The 9,219-nt window shown below is 64.7% G+C and overlaps 3 protein-coding genes across 3 annotated transcripts in view; 2 read left to right on the top strand and 1 right to left on the bottom strand.

Moving 5' to 3' along the window:
• F751_3563 (hypothetical protein) overlaps nt 1-3,623 on the bottom strand; it is a gene marked incomplete at both ends in the record, with an annotated part of 5,560 nt that extends 1,937 nt beyond the window's left edge. The window contains 9 exons of the mRNA XM_011403476.1: nt 153-275; nt 469-494; nt 680-845; nt 1,404-1,511; nt 1,760-1,819; nt 2,058-2,276; nt 2,537-2,601; nt 2,802-3,195; nt 3,489-3,623. Of these exons, the coding sequence (XP_011401778.1) occupies nt 153-275; nt 469-494; nt 680-845; nt 1,404-1,511; nt 1,760-1,819; nt 2,058-2,276; nt 2,537-2,601; nt 2,802-3,195; nt 3,489-3,623 (1,296 nt within the window). The remainder of the gene's footprint in view (nt 1-152; nt 276-468; nt 495-679; nt 846-1,403; nt 1,512-1,759; nt 1,820-2,057; nt 2,277-2,536; nt 2,602-2,801; nt 3,196-3,488) is intronic.
• A 416-nt stretch (nt 3,624-4,039) lies between these two features.
• Nucleotides 4,040-5,727, top strand: F751_3562 (Solute carrier family 35 member F1; the record flags this gene model as incomplete). Its single annotated transcript, XM_011403475.1, has 3 exons — nt 4,040-4,144; nt 4,359-5,136; nt 5,438-5,727. The coding sequence occupies 3 exons, from the start codon at nt 4,040-4,042 to the stop codon at nt 5,725-5,727; spliced, it is 1,173 nt and encodes a 390-aa protein (XP_011401777.1).
• A 355-nt stretch (nt 5,728-6,082) lies between these two features.
• F751_3561 (Lipase) overlaps nt 6,083-9,219 on the top strand; it is a gene marked incomplete at both ends in the record, with an annotated part of 4,543 nt that continues 1,406 nt past the window's right edge. Inside the window, 7 exons of the mRNA XM_011403474.1 lie at nt 6,083-6,473; nt 6,735-6,889; nt 7,085-7,246; nt 7,505-7,808; nt 8,117-8,352; nt 8,458-8,776; nt 9,036-9,214. Of these exons, the coding sequence (XP_011401776.1) occupies nt 6,083-6,473; nt 6,735-6,889; nt 7,085-7,246; nt 7,505-7,808; nt 8,117-8,352; nt 8,458-8,776; nt 9,036-9,214 (1,746 nt within the window). The remainder of the gene's footprint in view (nt 6,474-6,734; nt 6,890-7,084; nt 7,247-7,504; nt 7,809-8,116; nt 8,353-8,457; nt 8,777-9,035; nt 9,215-9,219) is intronic.

Here is a 9,219-nt window from a genome sequence, read left to right as displayed (position 1 = left end):
GCACAGGTTTGAAAGGGGCGAGGGGGGGATGGCTCATGTGGCCGCACAATGCTCAACCGACGAGCCCGGGGCCGCATGCTCAGCAGGCTACACACCCAAGAGGCTGACGATGATCCCCCCCCCACTCCCGGGCCCACCCCATCCCGGCTCACCTGGAGCCTCTCGTTCTCAAACACCTCCTCCATCACGGCCTGGCCGCCCGCTTGGCGCGAGGTGGGGCCCAGTAGGTCTCTGGCCCGGCCCCTGGGGCTCATCAGCCGCTCCGCTAGCACATCCTGCATGGAAGGAGAAGCAAGGGAGGAATGAGTTTATCGGGCAGGGAGTCTGAAGTCAGTTTGGCATGGCATGCCGTGTCGCAGCTCAGAGAAGGTAGCCCTTTCCCTAGCTCCGGCCGACACAGGGTCCCCGAAGGAAATGACGCAGCCACATCGCAAGGTTGGGCACATGCCCTGGTGCCCCGTGACCCACCGTCTCGCTCTCCCCCCGCTCCAGGCCTGCACCAGGGTTTTAGGGTTCAAGCCAAGGTTGGGATCGGACATGGTCTGATTGCAGGAGGGATTCCCTCTGCAGTGCCTCAAAAGCGTGGGTCAGCTCGACAGGTCTACTTCTAGCTGGCTGGGGAGCGGGTCACGGGCTACCTCCCACGGCTGAGGGGTGCAAGCGAGTACCACTTGCCCACCTTCTAGGATGGCTTGAGGGGCAGGATTTGTCCCAGGTGTCCCTGGGACGGAGCCAGGGCCCGTCGATGTCACCGACTTGGCGGGACTGGCGTCTGGGGTCGGGACGGCCTTGTCTGGCGTCGAGTTGGCAAAGGGGGCAGGTGGCAGGGCGGCAGGACTGGAAGCCTGCACCGTCAGAGGGAAGAGTGGGGCACTGGCTTGGCAGTGATAGCATGGTCATAGGTGAGCAGGCAGGTTGAGGTGGGTCATGGCCCAGTACAGCAGCTGGAAGGTTGAGCTTGCCAGCAGCAACCATGGGTAGTTCACTGTTTGCCTGGACTTGGCCGGGGCATGGATTGGGACTGCAAACCAGCTGGCACTAGGAATCTATTACCACCACAGCAAGGCAACCCAGGACCAAGCTTGCATTCCTCCATCAGTACAGAGACCCAGCCGCCCCATCACCTCAACCCACCCAAGGGAAAGATAGGAGGGAGGAGAAGGATCGCGAGTTTGACTGCGCCTGGATCTGCAATTCATCCCACGCAGGCGATGGGTGAGGAGGGCGACAACATCTCGACATTTGGCATCGTCTCTCAAACGTACAGGCGATGATCAGATATCACGAGCACACCAATGGAGCAACGGATGCGGAGCGCCACTTCCGCCACAGGCCATCGTGCACATCCCCGGCCCCGAACGCTCACCCCACCACTGATCCAGCCACGTACGGGCCCAGCTCACCTGGCCCTGCGCTATGGCTATGGCCTCCGCATACCCCTCGTACTTGACGCCCTCGCTCTGGCCCTCGGCCTCCACGGGCGCCGGCGCTGGCGTGCCGCCTGGCGCCGGCTGTGACGTGGCAAGTCGGCGATTGGGCGTGAGATTGAATGGAGGACGCCTGCCTGCCCCGTGCCCGAGCATGGTGTTCGGTGTCCAGGCCAGCTGACGGGGTCTGCCCCTCCTCGAGACCTCCACAGGACCCGGCCCCTCACCTCCTGCGGCGCCGGCGGCGCCGCGTCGGCCGCGGCCGGCGCAGCAGCGCCCAGCGGGGGCGGCGCGGGGATGACCCCGGCCAGGGCCCCCAGCATCGCCCGCACCGCCAGCAGGATGCCGGCGGCCGCCAGGACATGGCCGCTGGACTCGGGGACGGGGATGACCTGCCATAGATTTGTTGCAAGGGGAGACAGGGCCACGGTGTGCGAGACATGAAGGAAGGGCACTGAGGGATCAGAAATCCTGGCAGGTTTGACCCTGGGCTGGCAGCGCAGTCAGGACCGCCACGCAGGCGCCCACCCCGGGCTCGCCAAAATCGATGCAGGGCACGGCCCCCCCCCATCCCCAGCTCCCGTCAGGGAAGGCCTCCCACGGCGTCCATTCCCCGGCGCCGTCTCCAACCTTGAAGGCGACGTGCGCCAAACCGGAGACCGTGTCCTGCGGGTCGCGGCTGGCGCGGTGCAGGAAGGCCAGCACCTGGACGACAAACTGGAGCAGGGACAGCGCGCACAGCGTGCACAGCGCGCCCTGCAGAACGGGCGACCCCAGCGTGGCCAGGCCCGGCAGGCCTTGCGCTGCCTGCGCCCATGGGGCAGTGGCCTCCACGAGCTCCGAGCCAAACTGCGGGAAGTCCACGAAAGGGTGGGGGGAAGAGAAGGGTGGGGGTGTAAGAGTGGGCAAGCCAGTGCCAAGGTGAGGCCAGGCACTCCCACAAAGCCTGTCCTGAACACCCACCATGGATGCTGCCACCACCCTCGACCCCCGCTCACCAGGGTGACAAGCAGGCCGGGCGCGGGCAGGGCCCCTGCTGCGGGCTCGGGGACGGGGGCGGCGCCGGGGACGGAGGGGCCCAGCCCCTCCCCTGGTGCGGCGTCGGTCACCGTCGCAAAGCCCTGCAGCGTCTTCCGGAAGGCCGCGTAGTTCTTCACCATGCCGTCGCGTGCGCCTGGGTTGGGTGGGAGGGAGAGGATGGGTGAGAGGGGCCGGTGCAAAGGTGGAGCGTGCGAAGACAGCAGGCCCCAAGGCCATCGATGTAGAGCGCCAAAGACCAGCCTGGGGCTCTGTCTGTGACAGGATCCATACATCAGGCCCCCATCCATTTCAAGATTACGCACTCCCGCGATGCCACCACAGCACAGGCCTCACCCCGCTCAATCATGCCCTTGATGAAGCCATTGACCTTGCCCACGAATACGACGGTGGCGGAGATGGTGAGGACGCTGGCGCCCGGCCCCGCAGCGGCCAACGTGTGTCGCAGCACGGGCCGGAACTTGTCGCCGTAGGTGGCGGTGGTGCTGACGCAGACCTCCAAACGGTAGGCCGCCCCCGGCCGCGCCTCCTCCAGCTGCTGCAACTCCACTGTCTTGAAGGCGGAGCCCATGGAGGTGCCCAGGAAGCGGACCCTGCGCACCCAGCCAGGCCGCAGCGCGCCCAGCGCAGGCGGCGTGTTGGTGTCCGCGCTGGTCGACAGCTGGTTGGTGCTGGTGCGCCAGTCGCTGGCGACCACCTCCCGGTTGCCCACCGCCGCGTGCAGCTGGGTCTGCGGAGCGTGGGGCAGGAGGAGGGGGGTGAGGTGGTGGTGGGACCTGGTCAGCTGGCGTGCTTTGGGGCAGGGTCCAGGGGCCGGAGGTGTAATGCTCAGTGATGAGGGCCTCAGGTGAGACCTACACCCAGAGGGTGAGCCACGCTACAGCAGCCACCATGCAACAAGCCGGTGAATGAGATCCCTTGCAGGCACTACAACATCAGTACATACAAGCCACTCCCTCCACTTCCCGGGCAGAGGCGTGCCCTGGCCCCAGGAGTATCCCCATCCAGGCCCAGGCCCCTCACGGTGAAGTCGGTGCTGGACCCGTAGGCTAGCAGGAAGAGGTCGTCCACCGACTTATCCACCCGGATGGACAGCAACTGCGTGCCTGGTGCGTCATCGGGCCAGCGGGTGACGGTCACCACCTCCCCGTCCACCATCGCGGGGGGGAGGGTGCCGAGGGACGCGCTCAGTCACCTGCGACGACCCCGTGGCTGACCAGTGACGTTATCGCAAGCGATGGCCTACTCCTGGGTGCGATCTATGATTCAGGCAGTGAAATAAGCATACGCCTGATTTGATGGCAGTATGGGCGCCGTGTGGCCGGGCGTTTGCACTGTTTCGGGATGGTGACGATGGTCAAGTGTGGTTGCTTGGGATCAGGGCGCGAAAGGTGCACCGACATGCGCAGTGAAACATGCGCCTCCTGTCCCCTGCAGTGCTCTGTATGCACGGGCTTATTTGCGATAATATGCGGCATTGCCAGCATCCCGGCATGGGGCCGTGCAGAGGCAAGGGTGCCTGTGAGGTTGGTGTGTGACACGCCTCCTTGCGAGACCCACGAGACCCGGCGCCCATGGCGCTCGCCATGGGCGGCCTGCTGCGTGCAGTGCTGCTGGGCCAGGTGCTCGCGCTTCTCATTGCATGCACCGCCCTCTGCTCCGTCCTGCTCGTGCGACAGGTGATAACTGGGCCAGGGGGAAGCATGAGGGGAGTACCCAGCCGGCATTCACTCACCCCCCATACTTGAGCACTGAAGCACTGATGGGGGACCCCACAGCACAGCCGCACAAGGTCTCGGATGCATGGACCCGGCTAACTTATGACATTGAGGTTGCCCAGCTTCGGCCCCCTTCACGGCCGTGCACTGGACTTGCCCCCCCTAACCCACACAGGGCGTCTCGGCGCCAACCCTGCAGTCCTGCGCCACCTACGTGGCGCTGGCCTGCGTCTGGGGCACCGTGCGCGCCCGGCGACGGGGCGTGCGGGCGCCCTGGCGGTCCCCTCCCTGGGTCTACGCGGTGCTGGCCCTGCTGGACGTGGAGGCCAACGCCTGCCTCGTGGCCGCCTACCGCTGGACCAGCCTGACCAGCGTGCAGCTGCTGGACGCCTGGACCATCCCCGCCGTGCTCCTGCTTTCCACCGCCTGCCTGGGCGCGCGGTACGGCCGGGGCCATGTGGCGGGGGCCGCGCTGTGCGTGCTGGGCTTCTTCGCCCTGGCCGCCAGCGACGGCTGGAGGGGCGGCCTGGGGCTGGGTGCGGTGCCAGATGAGAGCGCCGGCCGGCCCGCGGCCTCCAGCCTCCAGCCCTCTCCCTCGCGGCCGCTGCTGGGCGACGGCGTGGCGGTGCTGGGCGCCACGCTGTACGCCGCCAGCAACGTGGTGCAGGAGGCGCTGCTGGGCGCGAGCGTGGACGCGGAGGAGCTGCTGGCCGGGCTGGGCGCGGCCGGGGCGCTGTGGTCCCTGGCCCAGGGTCTGGCGCTCGAGGGGCCCCTGCTCCTGCGCACGACGTGGACGCTGGGCGTGGTGGCGCCCTTTGCCGGGTTTGGGGCAGCCATGTTCGCCTTCTACTCCCTCGTGCCCCTGGCGCTCAAGGCGCGGGGCGCTGCCCTGCTCAACCTCTCACTCCTGGCCGCCGACGTCTGGACTGGCCTGGCCAGGGGATTCTTGTTGGGTGAGGGGTTGGTATTTTGGTGTGTGGTGGGGGGGGGGGGGGCGGGTGAGGCAGGGCGAAGGGAAGGGGAGCAGATTTGCTTGCACCCCGTGGCGGTGCACAAAGATGCACTCGAGGGGGACGGCCATGCCATGCACTTCCTTGTCGAGGCTGCATAAGGCGTCGGACACATCATAGGATGATCACAGCCGACAGGAATTGGGGTGCCTTGATGTTCGCTGCCTTGCTCGTCGCCCTTGCCACCCTCTGCTGGGGTATCTTGCAGTCCACTGAGATCCTCCCCTCCCCTCACATGTCACAGACGGCTTCACGGGCACCTCCCTGGCTCAGTTCCTGACATGCTTTGGCCTCATCGCGGCAGGCATCGTGCTGTTTGTCACCTGCGGGGAGGTGGAGAGCTTTGCTGTGCCCAAGGAGGCACGGGTGGCGGGGAATGGCATCTCGCTGGGGTCGCCCACCGCCCACACCGGGGGAGCAGCAGAGTTCCAGAGGTTGCCCATGGGAGCGGGAATTGGATTGCCGGACGACGAGATTCAAATTTCAGGCAGTGAGGGCGACCGCCTTTTACCCTCAAACCCTCTGGAGGTTTGAAAAAACATCAAACTGAGAATGCGTTCTGGGTCCTCCACATGATTGTGCGTGGCATCCTCCCTTCCCAGATCCTTGGCAGGCATGTATATCATGCTTGGCAGAGTGCCATTCCTTCAGGTTGACGTACCATTTTATTCTTGTAACGCACACAGATCTGCTGAAGAAGGGTTTGTATTTCTGAGCGAAGGTAGATGGAAGTCGGCCACGTCGAGAATGGGAGCTGATTACGTACATCCCCCTCTCCATGAACGCGGTACGATGGAGTTGCAAACTCACCAACGAAATGTAACCCCAACCATTCTTCAATCGCGCACGAAAGCCTTGTAATTATAGCTAGACCTCGAAATTGGGCGAAATGAGGCGTGCGACCCCCTGCATTGCCTTCCTGGCGCTGCTGCTCTTGGCAGGGCCATGCAAAGCTGACATCTTCGACACCATCGGGAACGCTCTGGGCGATGCCACCCGGACTGTCGGGAACGCGGTGGACACCGCGGCTGATGCCACCACCAACTTTGCTGGGAATGCCGTGAGCACCGTGGGAGGGGCCATAGGCGATGCAGCGAACGCTGTGGGGGGTGCCCTGTCCGACGCTGCCAACGCCACTGGAGACTTTGTGGACTCCTCGCTGGACACCGTGCGATCGGGTCTGAACACCGCGGTGGGAGCTGTCAGCGGGGCTGGAAGCGACATTCGTACATTTTTCAGCGGAGGGGAGGTGACACCGCTGTTGCCCTCCATTCAGTATGGTGAGCGATGGAGGTGCATGCCCGGGTGTGGACTACGCCGATGCCTTCCACTCTGAATTTTATTGGACAGTGTGGCTGTGATGAGGATTGGTATCTTGATGTCACGGAGCAACACCCGCATGGGCTCCATGCCACCCGATTCTAGGGTCTGGTGCCACGTTTGTAGACAGCTCATCCCAATATTCGATTCCTCTGGCATCAATCCCTCAGGCACCTCAACCCCTTCCCCCTTGAACACACCCACCCACCCACCCACACCAGGTCCCATCGTCGTGAAGACCCTGGTAGCGCTGCAGTATGCCGTGAATCTTAATGCCAGCGACTACCAGGATGAGGCTGTGCAGCTGGCCTTGGCCGAGGACGCGGTGGTAACAATCCGCCATGCCGGGCTCAACCAGGCCATCGTCGCATTCCAGGTGCGAGTGGGGTGGCTGCATGGGCACTGAATCTTGAGTGAGAGAGCGGGAGTATGTGAGGAGGGGTCATTGGTTGGGGTGCAGAATGGAGCCTGCTTTCGGTCGTTCCCTTGTGACACCATGGTTTCGCATCTGCAGGCAAGCGACGTCGTCATGGTAAGTGAGCATTAAAACTCATCAAGCTCCTGCACACAGGGCGGGAGGCTGAACAGCAATCCCCTGGACTCCTTCAACACCACCGAGGCAGTGCCCTACCTGGAGGACTGGATTGGCACCGCCGCCGCCCCCACCCTCCTCCTCGACTCCTTCAGTGACCTGCTGGACGGCGCCGGCTCCACCAACGGGACGCTGGTGGAGGTGGGGACGCTTGGATGTGGGTGATGCCGAGGCCTGCCAGGGGATCTTGGCGACTCCATGACTTTGCACAGGGATTCCTGCCCCAGGTCGTATGCAGATGGCCATGCCCATGGTACCCTTGTCCTCATCTCCACTCTCTTCGTTGTCCCCGTGGCTTTTTGTGGGCCCTGAAGCAGCCTTACCCAGACATGAAACTGCGCATCCACACCCTATGTGCCTTCTTGAACCCCTGTTCACACCCCGCCCCCCCGCACAAAGGCCGTCGAGGAGATCATGGGGTCCGAGACCCCCCTGCACATCATCGTGACGGGTCAGGCGGCGGGGGGCGGCCTGGCTGCACTGGCGGGCCCGGCCCTGGCGCTGGCCTTCCCGCGGGCCAACGTCGATGTGATCACCTTTGGCATGCCCTGGACCGGGTTCAACCCCCAGTTCTCCTGGGCCTTTGACCAGCTGGTCAGCTTGTACTACGTCTGGCCCTTTAACTCCAGCGACATCGTGCAGATCATCAACGCCACGCAGCACGACCCGCAGCAGAGTCTCTTTGATCAGGCCGCCATGGCAGGTGGGCGCCTGGTTGGGGGGGTGGAGGAAGAGGGGTTTATTGTGGGAGGGTGTGGATCACCTGGGGACTGGACGTGTTGGGGATTGGGTGAGATGGGGACCCCATCAGCTTGGGGACTGGGCCTGTTGGGGACTGGGCCTGTTAGGGCAGGGTGAGAAATTGGTCGAGCATGTGCAGAGCATGAAACAGAACATCGTCCTGGATCCACCGACTCTCATCCTCAGCCCAGAGCAGCATTTGCTTGCCAGTCCTGTGCTGCTCCGCCTCATCCCAGGCCTTCCCCTCAAACCCCTCCCAAAATCACTCAGTGAACTCCACCATCGGGCCCAACACCGTGGGCAACGCCACGCTACTCCCAAACCTGCCGCCCCCATACCCCGCCGACGCCCAGGCGGGCGCCACCGCCCCTCTGGGCGACATCGCCCCCTCGCCCACTAGCCCCGGCCCGGCCCCCTCGGCCTGCCCCCCCATCCTCTGCAAGTCGCGGGAAGGCGCGGCCGCCGCCTGCCTGCTGTGGCGCCCCAACAACGCCTCAGCCCTCCAGGTGTTTCATTGTCACAGGCATGCCCTCACCTGCATGCACAGCCACACTCGCAATCATCAGCCTTGCCATCCATCCCTCACACCCATCCATCTCCACCCTGTGCAGGGCCTGCCCCGGCGCTACCTGCAGAGCGGCGGCACCGGCGCCTCGGCCGCCGTGGCCTGGGACGCCGCCAGCGAGACCGCCTACATAGTGTTTGAGGGCACCGACACCGAGGCAGACTGGGTGCAGGACCTGCTGGTCTCCCAGTCCTCTGACTTTCGCCCCACCGGCGCCGACGTGTTTGACGGCGTGGGCGTGCACCAAGGCTTCCTGAACCAGTTCGAGAGCCTGACCGACGCCGCGCCCAGCGCCGAGGAGAACATCACCGCCGTGGTCCTGGATCTGAGCGGCGGCCTGATTCCGCGCAGGGTTGTCGCCGCAGGTGAGGAGAGTTCTTTGTTTTCGGGGGGGGGCGGGGGGTCCCAATCGAAGGAGCAAGAAGGGGCAGAGCTGTGTGGCCGTGCCTTGCTTCGGCCCGCTGCCTGGGCCAGTGCAATTGCAGGCAGCCCTACAGCGTCGTGGCAGGAGCAGGCAGGGGCGCGGGCACGCCTCAAAACTCCCTCTCCCTCGACCACCATGCCCTGGACTGACTTGCACACTTGATAACCAGATCCCTTCCCCCCCTCTTTCCTACCGCACAGGGCACAGCCTGGGGTCGGGCCTGGCTTCGCTCACTGGCGTTTGGGCCAGTGCGCTCTGGCCCAACGCCTCTGTCAGCGTGGTCGGCACCGGCACGCCCATGGTCGGCAATGGGGAGTGGGTGCGTGAATTCAGGGCCATCGTGGGGCGTGCCAACAGGTTTGTGTACGAGATTGACCAGGTAAG

This window comes from Auxenochlorella protothecoides, assembly GCF_000733215.1.
Source record: "Auxenochlorella protothecoides strain 0710 unplaced genomic scaffold scaffold37, whole genome shotgun sequence".
Taxonomy (NCBI): domain Eukaryota; kingdom Viridiplantae; phylum Chlorophyta; class Trebouxiophyceae; order Chlorellales; family Chlorellaceae; genus Auxenochlorella; species Auxenochlorella protothecoides.
The sequence above is the reverse complement of the archived record's forward strand: the minus strand, read 5'-3'. Positions and strand labels throughout refer to the sequence as shown.